Raw genomic sequence first — 27573 nt, 5'->3', positions numbered from 1 at the left:
CCAGCTCTTCTAAGTGAGCGGAACCAAAAAAGACGGGTTTCTAAATCGAGCTGTCCTCTTGGGTGTGACCACTAGGAGGCGGTGAGGCTTAACATGACATCGCCATAATGACAGAGCAGATGTGTTGGCGTCATTTTTACACTTTTCTTTCGGTCTATAAAGTCAGACTGCCAAGAAACATGGCAATGGCAACAATTTCAAGCATTTTCAAGTACTTCACCCAAAATTCAAGCATTTTTCTTACACTGAAAACATTAAAATCCAAACATTTTCAAGGATTACAAGGACCCATACAAACCCTGTGAATATCATTCTTAAAAACAAAGCGTGTCATCGCATAAGGATATTTATATTTATTTATATTTGTTTTTATAACCAATAAACCTGAGACAACTAATGCTACTGTTTATTGTGATTTAATGTTTTTAATATAACAAACTTAATTGACAAGGAATCCGCAATAACGGTTTTCATCTGTAATTGTACTTTTTTGAGCATGGATCATTACAAAACCGTGAACGGAATGGAAATAACGTCAACAATTGGAGCATTGTGTAAGTGTCGACTACAGCAGTCCATGTTTCTTTTCTTGGTCTTCTCACTCGAGCTTGAAGTTTTCGGGTCTGGAAACAGAAAATCTGCACGTGAGAGACCATGACAAAGACAAAGGTGATGGATGACGAGTCAGGCAGATTTTATCCGTTGTTTTTTGTTTTCTCGAAATAACATCGAGCATGACATTTTTGGTTTTTGCCTTTTGTGCATCTTTTGTTTCAGGCTGAGTCAGGTTGTATCAGATAGAAAGTTATCTCTTCCGATTGCGAGACTCTTTGTTCTTTACTTTGTCTGTTTTGTCTGCTCCAAAGTCGTAAAAGAATATTAACTACATGTTAATAAAGGCCAGTGATTCAAGCTGCCCTCTGTGATCCCCTAACCTCACAAATGCTCTAAAATAAATCCAAGAGACAGAGTGAATATTAACAAGGCGATGGCCCACACTTCAAAACTTTTAACTTGACCTTGTCGACTGCAGCGCTTGACCGTGATTGGGTGAGATCGGACCAGTAAACAATACTAGCTCGCTCTCATTTGTCAACCCTTTCAATGGCTGTCATTGAACAAGGCCAAACGGGGACACTGCGCGCGCTAATCCGATGCTCTCCTCGGCATGATAATGTATTAGGTCTTGACCTGGAGTTTAAGGGAGTGAAAAAACATATCGTACACTCAGAAGAGTTCCTCCCAGAGACCTCAGAAGTACAAATTTATGTTTGATACACAACAGAAATCATTTCTACAGTAATATTTAGTCAACTTTGAAAACTGCTTATTGTCAGCAACTTCATGCAGGAAAGCCTCTTAATTGTTCCTATTAAATGACACATACAGGTAAATCACACATTACACAAGTCATACTGTTGGTTTTTTATGTTTAAAGGGACAGTGTGTAAGATCTTGTGTCTCCTGGTGGAACAAAAAAAACTTAATTTGAATACTAGGCAAAAAAATACCTGAACTATCATTCCAGTGTTACATAGTGGAATCTCTACTTAGGTTGCCGCCATGTCTGTCTGCCGAGGCTCCGTCAAGTGGGGCACGGGTCATTTAACCTCCACGCATTGCACAAAGCATTGAGCATGAAGTGTAGATACGAAGTGTAGCAGACCCTCAAGAGACCCCATGATAAAAATATTTAATGCGGATGCGAAGACAGGCAAAGAGACACGAGGGGAGAGACATACCAAAGTCTCCTACCGAAAGCTAAGACAAAGAAGTTTGGCAAAGCATACGTAGCACCTCACTGCGACCACAGAGGGAGACTATCAAAGACCGATGTGCTTGCTATGTTAAAAATGTTGACAGCGGACAGCACAAGGCCTAAAAAATTAAGACATTAAAACCCAATCACTTGATCCACATGATGGCAGCAAAATATTATCTGAAGCAAATAAGTGGATAGTGTCATGAATCAAAAGAATATAAGAGCAAGATTGTTTTCTAAATTATAATTCGTCACTACAGAAGTTCTTCGTAAAAAAAAGAAAAAAGTTCGATGGAGCCAGCGACCTGAAAGAAGCCTAAAGCCACCAACACTAAACCACAGCTTCGACACACTGCATCCAGTGGTCCTTTTCCCCACTGGGTCTCCAGCTTTCAGGATTCCTCACGGCTCTACCGCCGAGGACATCAAGGCTGGGCCGTCATCTTCATCGAGCCAGAACCAATGTCCACCTCATGATGCAGGTAAGGGGGAATTCTATCAAACTACAGTAACTTAATAATCAGGCCAACATTGATTTTTTATCCAAATGGTGCAAGTTTAAGATCTTAACTTCTATCTTTCCTTGTTTAATTTATTATTCTTGGTTTGTTTTGTGTTCTATCCAAGCTTCTTCTGTGGATGACTAGTAAAACAAAACTCCATATATCCGAGTGTGTGTGTGTTTGTCTTGATTAAAGTATATTGAACTTTCAAAAACAGTAAAAAGAATTCACTTAAAGTTGTGTGTAGCCACCCTTCAGAATAACTCAAAAAGGTTTTTCATCCGTTTTTCTTGATATAATGATCTGAAAACGCATGCGATGCTCCATAAAGGTGAGACGAGTTTTGAAAAGCATAAACTTGGCTCTTTCGTTTAATTCTTCAATAAATTATTGGTAATTTACTGTATTTACCATCCAAATTTCGCTACAGTTGTATTGACATTTTATATGGTAAAATTATATATAGTAAAAAAATAATAAAATAAGATTTGTGCGCTGTTAACTTTTGGTTTAGGTGCAAGATTAGTCATGTTAGTTGGGTTGAAATTCTAATTGTAAAAGTTTTCAGAAAGCTTTTGAAAGTTTTTATTATATTAACAAATAATCTTTTTGCGTTATTAAAAATATATTACGCTAATTTTTGGGCTTTTAAAGCAAGTGAATATCAGCTCCAAATATTGCTTATAAGCCTCCTCTTAATACTAATAATCAGTACCCGTACGGCCCTGAAAAGCCCTTATCGGTTCATCTCTAGTATTAATGCATAATTGGTTATCAAGGCTGTGTTGTATAAAAAACAGCAAACTGAGGCGTCGGGACAGAAAAAAAGGCAGTTGGCCGGCTAATGACCAAGCAGCAGTTGGAAATGAAATGAAAAATGAAATGATCTACATTTATATAGCGCTTTTCAAGTCAATGACTTCCCAAAGCGCTTTACAATATGCTCCACATTTCCCAATAGCGGCCTTGCAGCCATGTAAGGCGCTAACCTGCTAATTGGGGGTATCAGGGGTTCAGTGTCTTACCCAAGTACACTTCGACATGTAACACGGACGAGCCGGGATTCGAACTGGGATCCCATGATCCCAAGACGAGCGCTCTACCTACTGAACTACTGCCGCCCCAAGTAAGCCTGGATGTTTATGACGCGCCGAACGTAATAGGATTCCGATGACAGCGAACAGAAGCATCGCTGTCATCGTCCTGCAATGATCCTCTGACAAAATTTGAATTTCATCAAGATAGCCCTCTAAGAAAAGTTGGTTAGATGAGACATTTCCAGCCTTTTCTTTTTTACTGCGAGGTTGTCATAGCAGCTGTCGATGGGACCTGCAAAATAACACGTTCGCTTCCTGTTAAAAAAAGGTGGATGCACCACACAATTGGAATAGAAGTGCACCCCCTAGCAAAAACAGAACTAATATAGCTGTGCTCTCAAAAAATGGGGCAAGTGAGTATTTAGTTAACCCCGAATTGTACGAGTTCTCCCACTTGAAAAGATGAGAGGCCTGTAATCGTCGACATAGGTAAAACAAGACCACTGATCATCTTCCATGATCTGTGGCTCCACGCAAGATCTCATCCCATCAAAATGATAACAAGAATTGTGAGCAAAAATCCTAGGACCACACAGGTGGACCAAGTAATTGACCTACATAGAGCTGGGACAACAGCCACTATCAGTTACACAATGCACCGCCAGGGACTCAAATCCTGCATTGCCAACTGTACCCCACACGTCCAGGCCTGTCTGCGGTTCGCTGGGAACATCTGGATGATACAGTAGGAGCCCGGGAAAACGTGTTATGGTCAGCCCCAAAACACTGCTCTAGAGAAGATCTGCATGGTGGAGTGAGCCAAAATACCAGCAACATTGTGTGAAAAGCTTGTGAAGGGTTAAAGTAAATGTTTGACCTCTGTTATTGCCAACAAAGGGTACATAACAAAAAAATTAGATTAACTTTTGGTATTTACCAAATATTCCACCATGATTTGCAAATAATTATTTAAAAATCAAACAATGTGATTTTCCATGTTTTTTTCAACATTCTGTCTCTTATGGTTGAGCTTTACCCATGTTGACAATTACAGGCCTCTCTATATTTTCAAGTGGAAGAACTTGCACATTTAGTGGTTGACTACCGAATTTTCACTCCCATAAGGCCCACATAAAAGTCTCAGATTTCATTCGAAATGTAGGGCGCGGCCTATCGGGCAGTAGCCGTGAGAGAGTTGAAGATAAACTAATCGAAGTTAGCAAGGAGGAAGCTGAAAAACAAACTCCGAAACGTTTTTATCTCTGTGTTTGACTTTGTAATCAATACTTAAATAAACCACAACCAAAACTCAGTTTTGCTCCTGCACACTTGTAAGCTTGTCTGTGTGGTTGTCAGGCGGTCGTGCGGAACGCACGCACAATAAGCCCGTGCACCATATGAGTCGATAAATAAATTTTAAAAACAGCTACGGAGAGGAGGCCTTATAGGCGTAAAAATTAAGTAAAAACTCATTTTCCCACTGGATACATGTGGAAGCTCCCAAGTAGGGATTTTTCCTCACAATTTCTCTGTGCCGTGATTTTTGAAGAAAATCGAGAGTTTGGCATTGGATACATATTCAATTAATGGCGCTGCAGTATATTTATCTGTATAGACTTTTTATGTATCCACTACAGACTCCCTGGAGAAATAGTGTTCTCTCCATTTCTTTATTACATGAGCAGCTGCAACACATTTAACCATCTGGAGCGTTCCCTAAACAGCAGCCAAGAGTTTCAAACCATCAAGTCAAACAGCCAACGACTCAACAAGGCTCTCTCAAGTTGTCCTCGACTCTTTCCAATGGAACAGCGTTCATGTTGTGTTGTGTTCAGGAATGTGGGGATTTATACTTACGGTGTCCACAGCCTGGGGAAGGCATCAATCTCCTCTTGCGTGTACTCATTGAGCTTCTTGGGGATGTTTCTGGGCTGAGGCAGCTCCTCTGTCAGGTTGGCTTTGATGTCTTCGGGCAGCTCCTGGTAGGGGACAGCAGGTGAGAGAAATACCAGGGAAATAAAATCAACAACTATTTTTTGTTTTGCACATTGTTTAAAAACACAGTAATACCTTGGTAATCAAACGAGAGTGTATTTGAGCAAATCAGTATTCTACCCAAAAAATTTGTTAATTTTTGACTTCGTTTTTTGAACATAGCCCAATGCGTGGTGGAGTCGTGTTGAATTGAATAGTCTTTCTTGACATTGATATCTACGTTCTGAAACACAGTATGCAAAAAGTTTGAACATGGCACTCCAGGGTAAACATGTAATAAAGACTTAAAGGATAAAAATAGGAGATAAAATACTTTCCGGATTAAAGTCAGAAAAAAAAAATAATTACAACATCGTGCTTAGACTAGCCTAAGTTATAACAATAGTGCAAGTTATTTTTAAGGGATACCCAAATCCTAAAAAATGTGAGAGAATAATATTTTAAATCGATTGACAGCACTGGCAAAAGCAAAGTTTGGTAGTTTTTGTGAAGAATGCCTAGGTGTTGTGTCGCGGGTGGGTGCAGCAATGGTGCAACAAATGGAAAGCAGCCAAAATGGGACAAACTGGCAAAAATAACACACACAGAGCTAACAGGGGCTAAACCAGCAGGGACACAGAAGGCTACCTGGCTTCTAAAAAGGATTAACCGGGACCAATCGTCGGAAAAACATCAGGCTGGCCGCCAAAAAGCATGAAGTAAGCAGCCAGGATAACGGTGAGTCACAGCAGCAATAAACGCGAACCCAGACGGGAGGAAAAAAACAATAAACACGTAAGGTTAGCCGGCTAGTTGACTAACGGGGCTAATCTGGACCAAAAAAAACTGGAAGCCTTCGGGAGCCCACACTTTGACGGTAAGCTATCAGGACAATATTAAAGTATATCAATTGCAAGACACACGGCGAAAAACACAGGAGAGTTTTCAGGCACTATGTCATTTATTGACCATTGTACATTTTTAAAAGGTGGGATGAATCATTTGAAAATGTTAGCCTGCAATCATGACTTTAAGCCAGGAGATGGCAGTAGAGTAACTACATGTTTTGCGTTTATTTCTTACACACGCTTGAATAAACTCTTCTTTTTTCATCTTTTTGGGTTTATTTTCTGCCCCGAACAGGCCTGACATAAGTAAAATAAAATCAGATTTGCACAATGGAAAATAGAGCAAATGGGCTCAGTTGGGAGTTGTTAACACATCCTTGATAAAGAAAATATTTAACTTTCAACTTTTTAGGGACACCTCAAACTACGAACCCCACCTTTGAACTTTGTTTTAATGAATCACATGTGGTAGGGATGCTTTTTACCTTCTCACCGATATTGTGCCGATACTATTACACCTTCTGATATATTATCCCCCCACCCTCCCATAAAAAAGTGATACATCCATTTATAGCAAATACTAAAAAATAAAGGCATTTATGCTCAATTGAGGTCAAAAGGACACTCTGTGATATTTGATTTAATATTTCAATAATATATGTCACTCTTTTGGGTAATGTAACCGAAAATGAGTGCTACAAAGAACAATACAAACTATGGAGACACAAAGTGACCAACCTGCACTATTTTACTCCCCTACTTCTACAGCACCCAAGCATAAGATTTCTGGCTCTTTGGGTACCCACAGTAACAAGATGGCAGACCATCATGTCAGCTTCCTCTAGGTGAGGCTCATGTTATGAAAAATAAAAACAAATTTCTCGACCTACGACTATTTAAAAAGAAAAATCATGTTTAAATGACAGTTAGTGCATGTTTGCCAAGCTATTTCAATCACTATTGTTTTTTTTTAATTAATGTTGCTTTATACCACTATAAGTCAAAGTCCATCACTACCAATGTAACTTTATTTTGTATAATCCTGATTTGATCCCTAAGAAAGGTTTGTTGAAGGGTTTTATTTTCATCAGCTATGAGTAACAGCACCACAAAATATCACTAGGTATGCCTGGTGTTAGTGTTTGCCCATCTTTTTATTGATATTTTTTACATTATTTTTCTCTGTAAAAGGATCTTACTTAGAACTGTTATTAAGTTGTGTTCGAGCATCTTGCTCAAGAGCATCCTAATAGCGCTCATCCCTAACTTCCAGGACACTGAATTTTTATGCGCACCCTGGCGACTAATCTCTCTCCTCCTTTTAAACCTTAGCGTGACCTGAAGATATTGGTCTCCTGGGCCTCTCCACAGGCTTATTAATGACTCCACTCAAGGTGGGTGGAGATAAATATTCATCAGGGGCGTCAACAAAGCCAAAGATAAAAATACTGCAGCATCAAACAAACACTTGACACGCCACTGGAGGGAATTGCTGGCATGGAAGCTCTTCACTTGTCATTAGAAATGCATGCAGCACACCGAGAGGATCGACATTTACTTTTATCATGAGGTGACCTATGCATTCTGATAAAATATAGAAATTCATCATGCTTTACTTGTGCCAAAGCATCATACTGGTGTTTCCTTGAGCGTTACAAGTCTCTGATCATATCACAGCTGAATAAATGATGTAAACAAGTTTAAGTCATAAGCGCCACCTAGTGGAGGTCTGGAAACTAAAAGTTCAGTCGACAGGCATTGTAAAACGCCTAAAAATATACCCCAGAAAAAAATGTAATATAATTTCGGTGTGAACCTACGTCTTCAGGAAAGATGTGCAAGCGCTGCATCATGGTACGCCTGAGCAGATTCCTCGGTAGCATGCCGTAGACCGCTAACTTTACTATCTGTTAGGAGAAATGAATCAAACTAAATTAATAACTGCCCTGCAAAAGAAGTGTAAAAAACACACATGTCTCTAAATTTCAATCTGTATAAAGCAAAACTTAAACAATTCCGTTTTAGTTGTTTATGGCAGAACCATTTGGACAAATGCAGTCGTTTTTTGCAGAGTTCCTGTTAGCAAAAACGTTTCAACTTCATTCTTTATAACAAATGGAGAAAGGGAAAAATAACACAAAGCTGTCTGCCTGTTTTCAGTTTTATGTGTGGATGAATGACACTTATTTTAAAGTTTGTTTGTGCCAATAAATATAGATACACCCGTAAGATATGACAAAGGTACCATTAACCTAGTTAAGAGTTGCTAAACTATTTGAAAACAAAAAGTAAATCCTAAAATCTTTGGAAAATTAACACAAGTTCAAGAATAAAATGAGAGTTGCCAAGTGAAGAGGTCTTGGTGCTTACAGCTTTGGGGTCTCTTTGATGGAGCTCGGCAGCAGTGACTTGCTTGAAGCCCCCAGGATAGCTTTGGAAAAACACACAAAAAATAAAGTTACACATTTGTTTGTGACCGTGTCTGGAAATCTGCACTCAAGGAGGGATTGGTCCATTACAAGAGCATGGAGCAATCAAACAAAGATTAATCAAAACAATAAAAAAAAAAACAAGCATAATTTCACTTATTCCGCTCACCCGGTATGTGATGAGTAGACTTTCTGCTCCCATTTGTTACCAGAGAAGGCAATGTGTTTAGTGTTTATCACCACTACATGGTCACCAATGTCACCTGTCGACAGAGGACAAATTCATATCGATACGATGCATGTATCACCTCCCATTATTGCAAAGACATGTGATTGTTTTCTAAATCAAAAAGTGGGTCAACGTTTTTGAACGTACTTGTAGTTTATGCTTAATTTAATTGAACTGTTTTTTTTTTTAAAGTTGAAGTGCTAAGACACCACAAGATAGTTTACAGGTAATGTGTCTTTTGTGCAGTACTCACTGAGTGCGTGGTATATTGGTTTGTGTTTCCCTTGTAGTCTGATAGAACACATGGCAGCTATTTTCCCAGGAGGCTGCAATCTGGCATCTATAAGGAACCACGATCGGCTAAAGGTGGCCCATTGCTGAAAAGAAAAGACAACACCAAAAGAATGAATGACATAATAATTTGACATTTTACTACAGTAAAAGACAGTTAACAGAAGCTGCTGGTGTCCTTCTACAAAGCCACAATGGAAAGCATTCTGGCCTACGGTGTCAAGGTGTGGTAAGCTGGGGCAACAGCAGCAGAGAGAAAACCATATAGTTAACACATCCCAGAATATCATTGGTTGCTCTTTGATAAGTTTGGAGGACATTTCCCGATTGCAATACAACGGGGTTATCAAATTTATAAATAAATCTCCTCTCACCCCAGGCACCACCTATTGACCGGCTACCGTCTGGTAGGTGCTACAAGTCCCTAAAACAAGGACTAACAGTCTCAGAGAGAATTTGTTCCCCAGGGCTATCACCACCCCAAACAAGCGCACAACTGTAAAACATGTAACATTATATCTTGCTTAGGTACATAAAAATGGGTATTTACATCTTATTTATTGAACTATTTTGGACTTATGTTGCAGCCATGTGTTCTTGCATATTTTTCATTGCACTATCGGGCTCATCTCTGAAGACCGGGACTACACTTAACATCGAAAAACAACAGTCCAGATGATGAAGGTCTTGTATTTGAGTCAGATCAGAGTGCTTCTTCTACAACTGGTAACCATAGAAACTAGTACCAACTGTTTCATGTGGGGAAGCAAAACTCTACCCGAAAAAACGCCCTGGAAAGGGGTAGGTGCTGCCAGGGCTTGTCCACGACACACCAAAAGAAGTGGCACCACTACGACCCAGGTGGTAAAGGAATCCGATGCCCTGTTTTTAAATGCACTATAGTTTTGATGCACACTTGGGTAAGTCTCGAATCGCTACTTTGGAGATATTGTTGACTATATAATTTATCCTGACATTGTTCTTGTGATATTTTTCTCTTTTTAGACTTTTTAAGAGGGCCAGGTCTAGTATCGTACACTTCCATAAAACAATTGATATTGTGCAATCCATGTATTATAAAGAGCAGCTACATTACCCTAAAACGTGTTAACATCAAATTGCCCTGGTTCATATTTATTTGTGTGATGTAGTGACACACATTGGTGACATATATTTAGTATACACAATAAACTATTAAAATTTTATAGTTTGTCATCATCTATATGTTTAAAGGGAATCAATAAACAAGACATTTCGTGATATATTTTTGCACACAAGAAATGTACGTCCCATGTAATCCCCTGTATTCCCCACGAATCGAAAATAACTGATAACATTGTTTGTCTGAATAACAGATAAATCGAACGTGTTAAATCATTCATTACCTGGGCTGCCCTTGAGAAACTTGACATTTTAGGACGTTACAAAACCATTCTTGTATCGTTTTAGTATGACCCTTAAAAGCGAGAGAATGTGCGTTATAGAATTTTACTGGTGTTAAACGCCGCATTGTAACGCATGGTTCCACTTGTAAAGTTTGCAGAATATTCTGCATAATATATGCATTTTCTGGTTGCTTAAATCAATAATATTTAAATTGTGATTATAGTATGTTTTAAAAATACAGTAAAATCGTACTACGGCAAAGAAACGTGATTTTACATTGGCGCCACACTTGAGATGAGGTTCCTTCCGGTAGTATTTCGTTAGCACGCACAATTCAACTTCCTTCCAATGAAAGAAGGCGCGAAATTTTATGACAGGGAAAGCAGTTCTCCTTCCCTTATTTTCCAGACGTGTTTCGCTTTTTATACAACTCCTTTCTAGAATATCTCTAGGGCGTATTCAAACCTCGGTCTGTTCAAAATGAGAACCTTGGACGAGGTTCAAGCGACGCTTGAGATCGCTAAATTGAAGGAGGAAGACCTGCAGAAAACAATTCACTGTTTATCCCTGGGAGAGAACGTTTCGTCTGCTGAGTATTGCCTGATGGAGCTTGACGAAACGCTGTGTAAAGACATAGAAGCGGGGAACAGGTAGGAATGCATTGGGTTGGTAACCTTTTTGGCCCGAAGAGCCATAACAGCAAAATATTTTGTTTAGAAGAGCCCCATACCATATATTTTAAAACAGATTTCAGCAAACCCACTCACCTGACAAAATCTTAATTTTGCAGCGCATTTTATTTCACTGTGTGACGTTGGATGATCTGATAACACTTTACCACTTTAAACTTGTCTCCCTCCCACATTTACTTAAGATCGTTAAGGCTCGTTTTGACCTATCTCTTTTTTAAATAGATAATGGTTTCCAAGCAAGGTGCAAGCAGTTATTTTGAATAAAATGTCACAAAATTCTGCAAACAACGTTACTGCCATATTTACATTCAGTGCCGATGCCGCTGTGCTGATATAAGTGCCCTGTATAGCTCCGCCCACCCCCTACCGCTCTCCCAATCAATTTGCTCTGTGTGCTTGCCTGATGTGTCTGTGTGTTTACTTTTTCTTCTTTGGGTTTTCATTGAGTGTCTCATCAGACAACCTGAAATTGTTAAATGAGCTTTTATACAAATGACGTATAGCCAAAACGGGGACTGTTAGTGTGACACCTTGACTGTACACTGAGGTGGGGAGTATGCTCTCATATACTGGACTAAACCATCTAGGGTTGCGCGAATTGCAGTTAAACAAATGTTTTTTATAGTCATTGAACCAAAATACAACGAAATTGGAGGGATACTCCTCTCGGTGTAAGAAAGCAATTAAGAGAGTTACACGCTAGTGACAGGTGACCGCGACTTGTGCAAGGTCTCTGTAATGATTGAAATACAAGAGTTACAAATTTTGCAGGTTTCCACGAGTAGTAGCTCCGCTTCATGGGTAAAGGATCTGGCGTTGGGGGCTAGCCATGTTCGGCAGTGGTGGCTTAAGAGTTGTTAGCTTTCCCTTCTGATGCCTCCTCAGTCCCGGACGCGCTAAAAATCCAGTGGGCTTTTCTGACATTCCTCAGAGCTTTAAACGTCACCATTTACGTTTGCAACACACACCTGGACTCGCGGCTCATGAACCACTCATCTAAAATACTCTGCACAAGCCTCAGAGATTCAAACCGGGGAGCAGATCACCTGGCAGGAATCGATGAAAGACACACATGAAGCTCTTACTCCACAGCTCTATTTTTCTCTAACTAATTTGCTTGTCTCCAAGCAAAAGGCAATTAGCTACCTGCTGCTGGGTGTTTATGGTATGGAAGAGCACTACATTATTACTCTGCCAGGCACTAGACTGCACAGGACAACAAATTTGATCATTTTCCACGGCACACCTGACATTATATTGCACCCACGCCAGTAGACCGTGGCACAGTGGTTGCAAAACACTGCACTACATTTACTCACAAAATACATGCAGTCACCTGTATTTTGCGAGTTTTTAAAGATTTGATAAATATGTGCTCTTTGGCAGCCTGGTGATCAGAGGTGACAAGAACGAGCACGCCGTGCTGTGCACCGGTGACAAAACGTACGACCTGAAGATTGCAGACACGTCCAATATGCTGCTCTTTCTGCCAGGTTGCAAAACACCCGATCAACTCACGAGCAGTCCTGAAAGTTCACATCTCGTACACGCAGAGGTAGATGAGCTTGGACTTTGGAAATTGTATTTTTAAAAGTATAGTGTGTAATATTTAGTGTCCTAATCCGTGCCGGCCCAGTCCTTCATGGGGACCTAATTAAAATAAGGTTTGGGGGCCCCCTATTTCTTTGTCATTTGCATACTTACCATGACTCATTCCATGTTCCATACCTGCCAACTACTACGGTTCTGCCGTAATGAGTACGGTTTTCTTGAACCCACTACGGTGTTTCGGTTTCATTACAAAAACTACGGTTTTCCCCTTAAAAAAAAAAAAAAAATCGTAAATAAAGAACGAAAAACATTCCACCGCGAGATCGCGAAGTACCATTTCAAACAAAGGCTATCGGCACTGCCAGTCGTCTGCGCATGCGGGAGGTTTATTTTTAGCTCAATTGGAGCACAGCCATTGTTTAATCGGCAGCGAGAAGGAACCGAGATGTAGGTCACGGTGCTTTGAATAGATCATGGAATCTACCGGAGAAAAGTGCAGAAAATTGTGAAACCGAAACGAAAATTACAGTGCTTTCGTGAAGAATATTTCAAAGCTTTCCCTGGAGTAATTATCAGATCGAGAAAAGGTGAAAATTACGCGAACTGCACACTGTGTAGACAAGACTTTTCTGTGGGTCATGGAGGAATTAGCGACGTTAAAGACCACGTTGGAACGAAAAAACACAAATCAAATGCCAGTGACAGTAATTCCAGCGGCAAAATCTCCACTTTTTTTGTCGCCCCAACCGATTCTTTGGACGTCATAAATGCCGAAGTGTTATTTACTGAAGCGATCATTGAACATGGTGTTCCAATCGCTATGGCCGACCACATGGGACCGCTTTTCAGGAGAATGTTTCCCGATTCTAAGATCGCTAAAAAATATGGTTGTGGGAGAACGAAAACTTCGAACATCGTTCAGTGCCTTGGTGAAGAATCATCACAAAGCATCGTCGATGTCATCAAATCTTCGCCTTTTAGCATGTCTACTGATGGAAGTACAGACTACGACGATGTAAAACTTTATCCAATTTGTGTACGATTCTTCGATAACCAAACAGGAAAAGTTCTGTCAGTGCTTCTTTCGTTGAGAGAATGCAACACGGCATCGACGGGCGAGAACATTTTTAAGATTATCGAAAAAGAAATGAACTCGAACAACATTCCCTGGGATAATTTAGTGTGTTTTGCTGCCGACAACGCCGCTGTTATGCTTGGATCCAAGAAAGGAGTCGCGTCCTTCATCACAGAAAAATCTCCATCGGCATACATCGCAGGTAATTGACTATGCAATTTATTCAAAATTATTATTATTTCATATCGATGTGCCTATTACGAAAACGCTGCAAGCTGATTAATTTATGGTATCAAATATATCACTTGAAAATACAATTTTCCATAGATTCTTTTACAGTACTGATTTCAATTATAATATTGAGATATTTTAATTCAAGTAAAATTTGTCATTTAATTATTTTTATGTGCCCATAGTAATCACCTTGAGATGTGTGTTTGTATAGATGTAATTAATTAGTTATGTTTTACAAAGTAGTAGTAGAAGGACGACGAGGATCTCTTCATGGGAACCAACTGCAGGGACTATGTGGCTGAACATGCAAAGGAATGTGACCTCACCACTTTCTTTTCCAGTGTCAGGGCATTCTACAGCAGCACATGCAGCTACATGATCAGCGCATTTCCCTTTGGGGATGAAGTTCTGGTGAATGCCCGGATGCTGGATATCAGCTACAGGCAGGACTGCAAGTTCAGCCAGGTGAGATTCTTTGCTGAGAGGTACCCTCACCTCCTGACCAAGGATGACAAGAGGAGTCTGGAAGAGGAGTTCCTCGTATACCAGTGCGATCCACTCACCCCTGCCATCACAGAAGCTGAGCGAGTGGACACAGCGTGGAACGAGCTCTCAAAACTCAAGGACCCAGCCACTGGCAAGGCCAAGTTTGGAGCCCTCTTCAAAGTGGCCAAGTCTGTGTTGGTGATTTATCACAGCAACGCAGACTGTGAACGCATCTTCAGTCATGTCAACAAGAACAAGACGGAGTTCCGGGCAAGTCTATCGACCAAAGTGCTTGGCAGCCTGATGACTAGGAAAATGATGATGACATCATCTGGATACAAGTGCCACAGTGTGACCCATTCGAAAGACCAGTTGAAAAAATCAAAACGATGCACAATGGAAAACAAATAATGCTTAGGCTGTAGCTTGTATAACATGGAGAACATTTGGATATCATTAATTTTGCTAAAGTGAATCAACCCATGCATGTTTATGGCTTTTCAGTCTCTTATTATCTGCTTTTCAGCGGAGAAAAATCTTTTGGCCTCGCATGTTCAATTGACTCTGGTGTGCCTTGCTTCACTTTGAGAAGTGACTGATTCAATGGAGCAGTGACACTTAGAAATGTGCCAGTGAAATTGTTTGCATGATATATATAGATTTAGCCTTTAGTTTGTTTATTGCTTAAATATGTGCTGAAGTCAGTTAAGTGAAATTGGGAATTTCTAAGATGAGAAGTGACTGCCTCAATGGACATACACTTGTATGCAGTGCAGTGACACTTGGAAATGTGCCAGTGAAATGTTTTCTTAGTTAGATAATTAGTTTAATTATTGTTTGCCAAATTTTGTTTTATCTTCAACTGCTTCCAATAGTTAAATTGCATGTAAAATTTAAGTATTAGTCAGTGTTGGGCCTGGTTGTTATTTTATTTATATAAAAACTGATCAAAATCAATTATATAATTATTCACTCACAAATATATTGGAATATCTCAAATAACAAGTTTCCAAACTAACCTGAAAACCAACCCAAGAACCAACACTGAATAATATTACTTCAATGATAAAAAATTAAATGTTTTGTTTCTTATTGTATCAAATATTGAAAAGAAAAGAAAACTATGAGGGTTTTCTATGACTTTGTTATATTAAATACATTGTTGAGCTTTAAAGAACTTTCTTTTGATTATTTCCATCAGTACAGTTTAGGTAAATTGACTGTAAACATGAGGTTGTGATTGTGAAAAAAATGTAAAATTTGTTACTTCTTAGCTGCATTTTAAGCCCTGAAAATGCTAAAAATCCTTTGACTTCAGGGGGGCTTCACCCCCCTGAACCCCCCACCGGACATCGTCCTGGACCTGACCAGGGCCTGCGGCCCCTGGACCCTAGCTACTAGGCTTTTTCACTTTCAAAAGTTGGCAGGTATGATGTTCTACTGTTTAATTATGAATACACTTTGATTTACCCAAAATTTTCACAGTGATAAGGTACGAAGCGGGATCCTGAAAGTTCCATAGGCCATCTAAAAGTAACAAAATAAACTAATTATTTACCGCAAAAGCAATGTTGCTTTACTCAGTTTTAAATTAACTGCAACCACAATCGTACAAAAATTGAATTCAAACTAATATTCCCTAAACAAACTTGTATGCACAGAGGTACATTAATCTATCTAGATATCTCTATATAAAATAAGTAAAAGAAAAATATAAGCAGTCTCTAAAATTGAATGCACCCCGCTTCGGAGCAATCAATATCATTAAGTTCCAATTTGGCTTATTTTTCTGCTTTTTATACACACAGTACTTCATTTTTTTTTGTCTTCTGTATTGAACTCAATTATTTCCCAGCACCTATACCATAGGTCCTATAGAGCCCTTTCCGTGTTTGTAAACATGTGTGACGTAGCCAAACTGCACATGCATTGTTGAAGCAGAATGGCAGAATTCATGTCAGTTTATAGCACTAAAAGATCATAGACTGGGACAGCGCAAAAACATTTTTGTGCTTGCAGTAAGACAATGACTTTTTTGATTGGTGCTGGATTCCTTTCTTTGAAAGTACTGGAAGATTTTTGGAATTTGCTTTAAAAGTGCATGAGCATGCAAATTAGTGTCAGTCGTTCAAATTTGTTCTTGTATTTTGCAGGTGTGGGGCTTTTGTAAAAGCTACTGGGAAGTGAAGAGACAGCGACCGAGAATGAGAAAGCTGCTGAGAGTTTTAAGGGAGAATCCATACCAAGGGCCTCCTTTAGCAGGACAGGAGGAGAACACAGAAAACACGGTAACTTTCTCTACTTGCAAGTTTTTAGTCATGTTTAAACTAGATTTATGACGCCACAACAAGACATAGTATATCTTATGAGCAGTGTTTGTACGGTTGCTTGAAATCTTTCAAATGCTTTGATATAATTGTTGCCTTTTCAAGGTTTGAAAAGTCATTGTATATGGGGTTAGGTGCTTGTAAATACTTGAAATTGTTGTCATTTTTCCTGTTTTGGATTTACCTAAACACACACAAAAAGCACGTAAACATGCAAAACAAATTCTACGTAAACACGCAAAAAAATGTATGTAAACACGCAAAAAAGTTGTCCGGAAACACACATTTTTTTACACAAACACGCATTAAAACGTACGTAAACACGCTTTAAAACGTACGTAAACATGCTTTAAAATGTAGGTAAACACACAAAACATACGGAAAAACACACAAAACATTAACATACAAACTAAGGTATCTAAAAGCATTTCATTAATTAATAAAGCCAAATTCCTTTTAAACTATAATGCATTGTATTTATTATATTGTTCTCTAGTTCTGCCATACTTAACATATTGTGCAGAAGTCTGGGGCAATAATTACAAAAGTTCACCACAGCCCCTTTTAATCCTCCATAAACGTGCAATTTGATCCGTACGCAGGGTAGGATATCGCAATCATACTAATATTTTATTCCTGCAGTCCAAATTATTAAAATTTGATGATTTAGTATTTTTTTTCTCTTCACACCTGCTATTTAAGATAGTAGTGCCAGAAAACATCCAAAAATTACTCACTCAGAAAGAGGGAAGTTATAACTTTAGGGGCAGTAGTAAATTCTTTTTTTCAACTTTTTTGACAGACGGTGTCCCTCAACCTTTTTATGGAAAAAAAGTGTGCCTTGGCTCAAAAGAGTTGAAAAATATTCTTTCTGGACGTAAACAAACCGTTAATAACCAGTGTCTGAAACTCGTGACAAAAAGTTACCGGACACCAGCCAAAAAGTTGCCTGCCCCATTTTTCACAACTTGAAACACAATAAGACGACTAATCGCAAAATAAAAAAAATTATGTTGCAAAGTATTAAGGATTGATAATCAGAATATATAACAGAAAAACGCTTTAAAATTAAGTTTATTATAAATCTAATTATAACATTCATTGCATGTATATGGCATCGCTGTTTTCCATCTGCCATCAGTATGTACCGTAAATTCCGGACTATAAGCCGCTACTTTTTCCCCAAACTTTCAACCCTGCGGCTTATTCAGTGATGCGGCCAATTTATGTAATTTTTCTAACAGCCGCCAGCAGCCCTCGAGTACAAAAGGTAAGATTTAGACCGGTGGAATATATGCGCCGAGGAAGACTGCAACTTCACTGCCAGTGGATCCTGACAGTGTGGGGCAGCATCAAAAATCCACCATCACCAACGGGTTCCGATTTAGGTTGTGTTGCATTTTTTCAATGTGGGCGCATATACAGGTGCGGCTTGTGTATGTTCATAATCGTTTTTTCTCCCGAAATGTGGTGGGTGCGGCTTATAATCAGGTGCGCTCTATAGTCCGGAATTTACGGTACCTGTATTAACTCATTTTCAGTCATGTAATCTTTGCGTTGCATCGTCTGCTACAAGCCACGTGAACTGCTCTTTCCACGATGCTTTTAATGTACGTTTACGTTTTGTAGCGTCATCACTGTTGCTTTGAATCTTTTTTCTGGGGCTGAGGTTTTTGGCTTGATTCCTAACCACTTCTCTATTTTTCTTGTGTTCTCTGTGCGTCTACTTTGGAAAATGATATGCACGAGGTACGCTCAGGAAAGTCCGGAAGCGCGAAGTCATTCGATGCAGGTTCTGATTGGCCAAACGAACCGAAATTTCCAAACCGAACAAAGATTTCGGAATCGGAATAAAGCAAACGTTTGATTTGGGGGGGAAAAGACGAAAGTTTTTTTGTTTTTTTTGTTTTTTCCATGAAAAAGTTGTTGGCCATCTGGGCGGAGACATTTTGTAAGTTGTACGCCTGATGTAACAGATGTACCCCCCCTCGGGCTTCCGGGCAGACGTTATTTCAAACACTGTCATAACTTAGGGTATGTGTATACCTTGTACGTAGTACACCATGGAGGAGCTCTTGGAGACTATTCAAGCTAGTGAAGAAGAAATCAAAAACCACTTGAAGACCATTCACGCCTGTCAGATAAATGGCAAGTAACACATTATTAAGAGCATTTGTACGGGTGCTTGAAATCCTTAAAACTGCTTGAATTTTGATGTTGTGTTTTCAAGGATTGAAAAGTGCTTTATTTTGGTTAAAAGTGCTTGTAAATGCATGAAATTGTTGCTTAGAAATGATGCCGTCACTGCTCTATGAAATGTGTATTACTGCAGGGTTATGTATCAATTATGGACATGGCATAAAAAGATATGTAAATCAAATGAATTGGTGTGGCTCTGCAAAATTCGTGATTCACAACAGATTACTTCTTTTATGGTACTCGAGAAATTGAGGAGTTGGCTTCGAAAGTTCTTCAAAAGTGCTTGAATTTGGTTATGAAATCAGATTATTGGATAAGATAATCCATTCTTCATCCCACAATGGGGAATTTTTTTTGTCACAGCAGTAAGTCAGTGAATATTGAATAATAAATAACAGCTAGAATATAAACAGTATAAACAAGTATGTAGAAATATAAAAAGTAAAAAAATAAAAAACAGAATATTTTCAATGGCAGGTGTGCAAAATAGTTAAAGTGGCCAGTACAGTAATGTGCAAAGTCATGGAGGGTGTGCAGTCGATCGGGAGCACTGCTTATTACACAGTCTGACGTCTGCAGGAAAGAAGGACCTGCGGAACCACTCCTTCACACACTTGGTGAAGCAGCCTGTCACTGAAGGAGCTCTCCAGAGCAGATACGGTGTCCTGCAGGGGATGGGGGATGTTCCTAGTCATGGATGACAGCTTAGCCATCATCCTCCTCTCCCCTACCACCTTCACTGAGTCGAGGGTACATCCCACGACAGAGCTGTTCTTCCTGATCGGACTGTCTTGTCTTTTCACGTCAACTGTCGAAATACTGCTCCACCAACAGACCACCCTGTAGAAAATGGCTTCCATATAAAGGACCATTCAGTAATTTACAGCCAAAGCAGGGTCTGTTGGTGTGACTGTAAACTGTAGTTAAAACTGTGTCCTATACATACCAGCCCGAACCCTTAATGCAATAAGTACTGCACGTGCGACAATTGGCTCCGCATATAACAATACATTAAATATTTCTATTTTATCTCCGAGCCAAATGTACTCCTATGCTGGTGTACAGTATATATAATATTAAGCTCATGTTGTCATAGCTGCATACACCGTAAATTCCGGACTATAGAGCGCACCTGATTATAAGCCGGGAGGAAAACCGATTTTGTACATACACAAGCCGCACCTTTATATTAGCCGCATGCGCCCACATTGAAAAAACGCAATACAAACATGAAATTAACCCATACCCAATACAATCCATAAAACACAGCCGGCAAAATGAAACGGAAAATGATATCGGTACTTAATATTTAATACAAACCTGCAGAGTCCGGGTGCCCGTTGAAAGTAATCCAAGGAAAAAAGTGTATATTTCCAAAGGTAAGGGTGGGAAAAATGTATATCCACTATTGTCGGCCGCGTCCACAAACACGTCTCACCTTTACTCCACTTCCCGTCAGCCCGCGTTTGCCCTGCCCCTTCTTTCTCATTTGCTCGTACAAAACATATCAGAATAAGTTTCTAAAATAAATACATCACAAAAATATACAGTTGCAAATACATATTATACATGGTTACACATATTTACAAAGAAAGACGATACACCGAGAGAGTTTTCAAAGCTTTAATAATAATATTATAACTTTCATCCCAAACCGTGCCTATGAAGGGTAGCAAAACGCTACTAGCAACACGCTCACAACACAGTAAACAGCTCTGTTAAAAAAACATACCGTACTTGTATTAAGCACGGTTAACCGTCCTCATCATCCTCCTTATAACTGACGACATCAAATTCGTCTCCCTTCGGTATGGGAAAGAGACATTGTCATATAAACGTCGTCCCACGGTCCCTTATTCAAAAACATTCTAGCATCACGCTCGCAAAGTAAAGTTTACGTGCGGTAGCTCTGTTTCCTTCTTTATTGGACTGCTCGATTGCGTTTAGCTTGAAAGTTGCGTCATGTGCCTTTCTCTTTGCAATTTGCATGTGGAGGATTTGTCTACGCTAAATTAATTTGTGCACAAACTTAGAACTTGCAGTCTAAATCTTACCTTTTGTACTCTGGCGCCGCTGGCGGCCGTTAGAATAATTACATAAATTGGCCGCATCACTGAATAAGCCGCAGGGTTGAAAGTTTGGGGGAAAAGTAGCGGCTTATAGTCCGGAATTTACGGTAATGCAGTGGGGGGGGGGAATGGGAATATATTTTCGTCAATTGTGATTATTTGTGACAATTAATCGTCTCCAGGAATTCCTATTCGTGACAGTCCTAACGTAGCGCGTTTCTTTTCTTTAGGCCGGTGGCGTGTACTTGATGCAGACTATGAGATGAAGTTGCTTGGTCACCTGACCCAGCTAGTAGACTCGGAGTCGTGGTCATGCAACAAGGTGCCGCTTCAGACAAGTCTGGAGGAGTTAGGACCACTTGAGCCCAGGTTCAGCATTCCCCAGTTTTTCTAAAGAGTGCTTTAATTGAAATAATTGTATACGGAGTGGAAATCAAGAGAATTGTTTTAATGCCATTCACAGAGAAATGATCGAGCACTGTTTAAACTGCTATGGGACACGCTACACAGAGAACGGTAAGTGACCGATATGGACAATGTCGCAAAATTTTGGGTGGTCAATTGATTATTCAAACAAATACTCGATTGACCAATGAAACTGAAGAGGCAAGTTTATTAGTTTTCTAAACTCGTCTAGCCTTTTTTTGGAGCACCATATGTTTTTAGATGATTATATCAGGAAAACGGTTGAAAACCTTTTTAGTTCATGTGAAGGACTGACCGCACAGCAATTCTAAGTGAATTCTTCTATAGCTGAACATACTTAAATCAAGGCACAATCTTGAATTTAAGGAATATTATTTAAGTAATAATGTCGGACAGATTTGATGAGCTGAAAATGTGTAATGCCTGGCATTCTTTGAACAGTCTCTAATAAATTCCCCCTCCATGAAAGGTTTGCGGTGCATAGCCCGCCTTTGTAGCATTTTTCATTTGACTCGCACGGTCTCGTAACGTTGCTGTTAAACAGCTTCCAGTGGCTTCACCTTTTCAAAGCATTCATTTCCAGTCAGCTTTTTGAAGTCTACATGATTTCGTTCTGTATACACGTGTACACGAATGACAATAAAGTAAATCTGAATCTGAATCTGAAATGAAATGATCTGCATTTATATAGCGCTTTTCAAGCCAATGACTTCCCAAAGCGCTTTACAATGTGCTCCACATTTCCCAATAGCGGCCTTGTATTCCAGCCATGTAAGACGCTAACCTGCTTATTGGGGGTATTAAGGGTTCAGTGTCTTACCCAAGGACACTTCGACATGTAACACGGACGAGCCGGGATTCGAACTGGGATCCCTTGATCCCAAGACGAGCGCTCTACCTCCTGAGCTACTGAGCTACTTGTTTTGGTTAAAAGTGCTTGTAAATGCATGAAATTGCAAATTAGGCCGTTTGGTGAAAAATACTCCAATTTCCACTCGTCCTGGAAGAGGCGGCCTTCACAGTCATCTTGATTTTTCTTATTTACAGTCGCCATGTAGGATTGGGGTGGGCTAAAATTCTCACTGAAAGCTAAGGGCAAGGTAGCCAAAAGGCTACTGCCATTACATGGTGAAATGGTGAATTAGTGCGTCCGCAGCACAGTTCTCAGGTCATGAGATCGAACCTTCCTGTGTGGAGTTTGCATGTTCTCCCTGTGCTTGCGTGGGTTTCCTCAAGACACTCCGGTTTCCCCCCAGATTCCGAAAACATGCATATCAGGTTAATTGGCCGGTCCAAATTGTACTTAGGTGTGATTGAGCACATGTTTGACATTGTTCCATCATTTTTCTTATTACATTACAAAAGAGAATGCTGACCCGACGTTAAATATTCTCCAACCAATATACAAATGGAAAGACTCCATTTCACATTTCCATCTCTCCACAGACAATGTGTTTTACGCGCTGGACGAGGCGAAAGTTTGTCAGGCCACGGCGCTCATGCTGCTGAAGAATGCAGTCAAGTTCAACCTGAGGGAGTTTCAGGAGGTGTGGCAGCAGAGCGTGCCTGATGGCATGAGCACCAGTCTGGACCAGCTCAAGGTTTGAATCCGATGTCAAAATGATATTTGAATCTTGGGGTAGGTGTTTTGGTAAATCTGCCGTCACGAGACACAGGGCACCACTGTGATTCGATATTATTTTGCACAATGCCAAACAGTAAAATCATATACAGTTGGGCTTTAGTTCTTATTTGTTTCTGTTCAACACATCGAATATTTGGCAAGAAACACGTGTTTGTATCTTATATGTACCCGAAGGGGAAAAAGTCAGACAAGGTTTGCGAAACGACTGCAACAGTTCATACAGTACTACTTAATTTTTTTGACTGTAACTTGCCCTGCACACCTTACTTTTTTGCTTTGTTTTGAATCAAACCACACAATATTTTATAGGGTTGGTTAATCAAAATCAACCGTTGTTACTTTCCAATTTGTAATCATTGAATTGCATGAAGGCTTTTTTGGGGGGGTTGACTATAAAGGGTCTAAAATTATTTTCAGGGGAAAGTATCATTTTTAGTTTTTGCTGCAGAGGGAGGAAAATAGTTTGGACATCATGATCAATTCTACATTGGTATTACTTGACTAAGGTTGACGCAAATATAAGTCACAATGCTGTGCCATTGCTACCAAATACTACAAATCCTCCTTTGTTTACTACGCCAGTTTATGGCAAATGACAAAATTCACATTTTCTATGAAAACTACAAAAAATGGGAGAAATTCTCATGATCGTGTTGACAATGTTGCTTGTTTCTTGGCTATTTGTGTTGTATTACTCCCATCTGCTGGACTTTTGCAGTAAAAGCATGTATCGTGTGCAGTTTCTTTTGGTTTAGAAACCACTTTCTACTTAAATATGGCCCTTGTAAATGCTACGACCACAAAAAAAACAAAATCTGAAAATTCTCTATCCAAAAATGTTGAAAGAGCCATATCAGTCAAAAAAAAAATAAAAAATTTGTCAGGAGCCGATAAAATTTAAAGCCTTATACAGTATTAGCATTATAATGAACGCTACAGATGCTGTATGTATCTATAGTAGCCTAGAATTCAGTTTTTGATGTCATTTCTTTAAGGATTGGGAAAAAAAACATAGTTTCATTATGTCCCCCTTATCTGGAAAACAAGACGAGTGCAAGAAAATGCAGCGTGCATAAGAATACAATAGCAACCTTTTGAAAAGGTACATGAAGTTTGCTTTCTGTGCAATTATTTTCCTCTTTTTATCGTTTGGGTCCATGGTGGATCTCACACACACACTTACACACATCTGTTTGCTACCAGTTGACGCTGCCCCTTTAAAGGGGGCGGAGCTTGGCATGCATCGATGGGCTCTCACACAGGGAACATGGAAGAAAACAAGAGAAGGAGGAATGTGCGTGCAAACTTACTTCAGTAACGGGTTCGATGTAGTCTAAAGTGTCGGAGTAAGCGTACGGTTTCTTCTTTAAAAATCCACTGTAAATGTAACTCGTTACTACCCACTTCTGTGTGTACATCGGCACATTTGGACACATGTTTGTCTATTGCAGGGGTGGCGAACACGTGGCTCTAGAGCCGCATGCGGCTCTTGGCTTTTAAGAATGCGGCTCTTTGCCTCATCATATTTTCTATATACTGTGGCTCTTTGCCTCGTTTCATTTTTTTTGTGTGTGTATTGAGGGTGGACACTATCCTTGAAATCAACACAAGAACAATACTTGTTGTATTGTAAGGAGAGGAGTTTGTTATGGGAAATCATGTTTTTAATTGTCTGTCTGTCTGTCATGGCAGGCCAGCGCGTGGTGTGGCTCTTTGACTTTAACAGTTAAAAATTCCGGCTCTTTGTATCAAACTTGTTTGCCACCAGTGGTCTATTAGCTCACTCGCATGCTGCCATTTTAGCTATCTGCTTTCAGTATAACCTGCGGGGCTTTTTCTCATGGCTTGCATTTTTAAAAGTCATACAAGCGATCCGATTAGGCACTGAAAATTACAGTGGCTTGGGGGTTTAATTTTAATGCGACTCACTAGTGTATCGCATTAGCTAAGTAAATACCGTAATTGTATTGATATTTCACCAGTAGAATATATCCCATAGTGTTCTTATTGCTATCGATAAATATCAATATTTTGAACCCGCTTGTATTGAATCATCATCATGGTAATGTTTCTTGTAGGGCGTGGCCCTGGTGGACCGCACTACCCGCCCTGAGACAATCTGCCTCCTACAAGTAGAAGATCTTCCTGAGGATATAGTAGAGCGCTTTCATCATCTCTTTACGCTTCGGCAAAAATGGACAGAAGAGGATATCACGCCTTATATAGTGTGGGTATCTGCTTAATTTTCCCGATTCAAAATATTTTCTCACATGTAGAATGAGCGACAAAATGGATTTGTCAACATTTTGTGGGTATGTATCGGGTCGGGAACCTATGACTCGCAAGCCAGATATGGCTCTTTTCATGAGTACGTATGACCCGGAGATAAAATTCTGATTATGCAAAATTCATGTATTGACATGCCAATTCTGATGAGCTCAACCGAAAGTAAATAGGCTAGTATCCTCGTTTGCTGTAATTTGTAAAATTGTTTACAAAATAACTCTGCTTGCACCTTGTTTTGAAACCATCCATCCATTATCTGCACCGCTTATCCTCAGTAGGGTCACGGGGGTGCCGGAGCCCATCCCAGCTGTCTTCGGCCAGTGGGCATGGGACACCCAGCACTGGTTGCCAACCAGTCGCAACGCATACAGAGACAGACAACTCACTCGATCATTCATACCGAGGGACAATTTGGAGCGGCCAATTAACCTGACATGCATGTTTTTGGAATGTGGGAGGAAACCGGAGTGCCCGGAGGAAACACACACAAGCGCGGGGAGAAAATGCCAACTCCACACCGGAGGTTTGATCTCATGACCTCAGAACTGTGCCGCGCATGCGCTAACCACTGCGCTGCCATGCTGCCCTGATTTGAAACCATTATTTATTTTAAAAAAAAAACGCTTGGTAGCCTTGGGATAGGTCGCTGGTTCCAGCCTTGGTCGAGTCATACTTAAAACATTGGCACCCGCTGCCTCCCTTTTTGGCGTTTGGCATTAGAGTTGGAATTGGGGGTGGGGGTTTGGTCACATAATCACTCATAATGACAGGTGGTGTGACACATCAGTTGGGTTGAACAATCTCCCACTTTATAGCCAGTCTAAAAGAGGCGGAGCTAGGGCTCCAACAACGAGTCAATAAAATCTATTATTGAAAGCGTTGGCAACTAATTACTTCATAGATTCCTCGTTTTGCGCAATTTATGAGCCACTACGCTCATAAGTGCGTTGGATCTTGTTGTGAAGTTGTAGTACCACTTACGTCCGACAGAGAGCGTCTTAAGACCTTTATTTTTAATCATTCGATTAAAGGTTGCATCATTACAACCAAACTTGGCGTTAAAGAGTCAAACACACCTAAGTTAACAAAGGAACAGAAAGTACTGCAGTAAAACGGAAAAAAATCAAAACAAATTAATAGAATATTAAAAAAAATAAAAGTAATGATGACATGTTTATCCCAACACAAAGCCTTTTTAGCATATTGTATATTATTTGCACTTTGAGAATGTTGATCATTTACAAAGATTTAACCCAAAAAACAAATTTATTGACAACGGTTTTAAAAGTGGGTTTACATTTTTGATGTTTTTTGGGCGTATACAATTTTTGCTACACATAAAAATTAGGAATATCCTCCTCTGCATCGCTTTTCCAGAAAGAGTCAAGAATGTGACTGTGTTCTCGACTCTATGTCTCTCGATATAGCTCAGGTAAATAGTAAATGGTCTGCTTTTATTTATATTGCGCTTTTCAAGTCAATGAAGACTTCCCAAAGCGCTTTACAATGTGCTTGATCCCAAGACGAGCGCTCTACCTCCTGAGCTAATGAAAAATGAGCTTCAAAGACCCAAGTAACTGAGGGCGACGGGTTTGAAGTGGTATACTGTGTTTGCTCATATGGGACGCAGACTCTGGCATTATTCTTCTTTCATAAATGTTATTATATCACGCAGTAAAATATAATGCGTGAAAATTAGATGTTGTCTCGAGAGCGCGTGAGGTGGGTTTGCAGAATTTTGTCTGAAAATTTGGTGTGAATATCCAAAAATATTAAAAATGTTTTGCTATCATGGCTCTTTGGATCAAAAAGATTCCCGCCCCCTGGTATATACTGATATATTTTAAACATCTTTTCTATTCCTGTTTCCTTTATAGAGACCTCTGTGGGGAAAAACAAACGACAGGAGCACTATTGACCAAATACGCTCGTTCTTCGGTGCAAAATGGCATCAAAGTCTTTAACTCAAGAAGGCCCGTTGCAACCTGAACCACATTTTCCTTCGCTTTGTGTTCATGACATTGTATAAAGAATTTGTGAGTTTGTTGTGGTTGCTCACGGTTTTATTTTATTTGTAGAAAAATGAAAGAAAATACACGTTCTAATAATAAATATTTACTAATA

The 27573-nt window shown here is 39.7% G+C and overlaps 2 protein-coding genes across 2 annotated transcripts; one reads left to right on the top strand and one right to left on the bottom strand.

Annotated features, from left to right (window-relative positions):
- Nucleotides 1-394: 394 nt before the first annotated feature.
- On the bottom strand, nt 395-10710 carry mrpl13 (mitochondrial ribosomal protein L13). The gene is made up of 7 exons (XM_088326127.1): nt 10459-10710; nt 9036-9159; nt 8723-8816; nt 8495-8555; nt 7945-8031; nt 5160-5281; nt 395-623 (listed from the first exon to the last, which is right to left on the bottom strand). Exons 1-7 carry the CDS (start codon nt 10483-10485, stop codon nt 599-601), a joined length of 540 nt encoding a protein of 179 aa, XP_088182253.1. The 5' UTR covers nt 10486-10710; the 3' UTR covers nt 395-598.
- Nucleotides 10655-27573, top strand: dscc1 (DNA replication and sister chromatid cohesion 1). The gene is made up of 9 exons (XM_088326126.1): nt 10655-11109; nt 12538-12706; nt 16651-16785; nt 18882-18972; nt 21323-21461; nt 21556-21608; nt 22965-23119; nt 25242-25390; nt 27327-27573. Exons 1-9 carry the CDS (start codon nt 10940-10942, stop codon nt 27436-27438), a joined length of 1173 nt encoding a protein of 390 aa, XP_088182252.1. The 5' UTR covers nt 10655-10939; the 3' UTR covers nt 27439-27573.

This window comes from Urocampus carinirostris, chromosome 2, assembly GCF_059441175.1.
Source record: "Urocampus carinirostris isolate Australia breed hairy pipefish chromosome 2, RoL_Ucar_1.0, whole genome shotgun sequence".
Classification (NCBI taxonomy): domain Eukaryota; kingdom Metazoa; phylum Chordata; class Actinopteri; order Syngnathiformes; family Syngnathidae; genus Urocampus; species Urocampus carinirostris.
The sequence above is the reverse complement of the archived record's forward strand: the minus strand, read 5'-3'. Positions and strand labels throughout refer to the sequence as shown.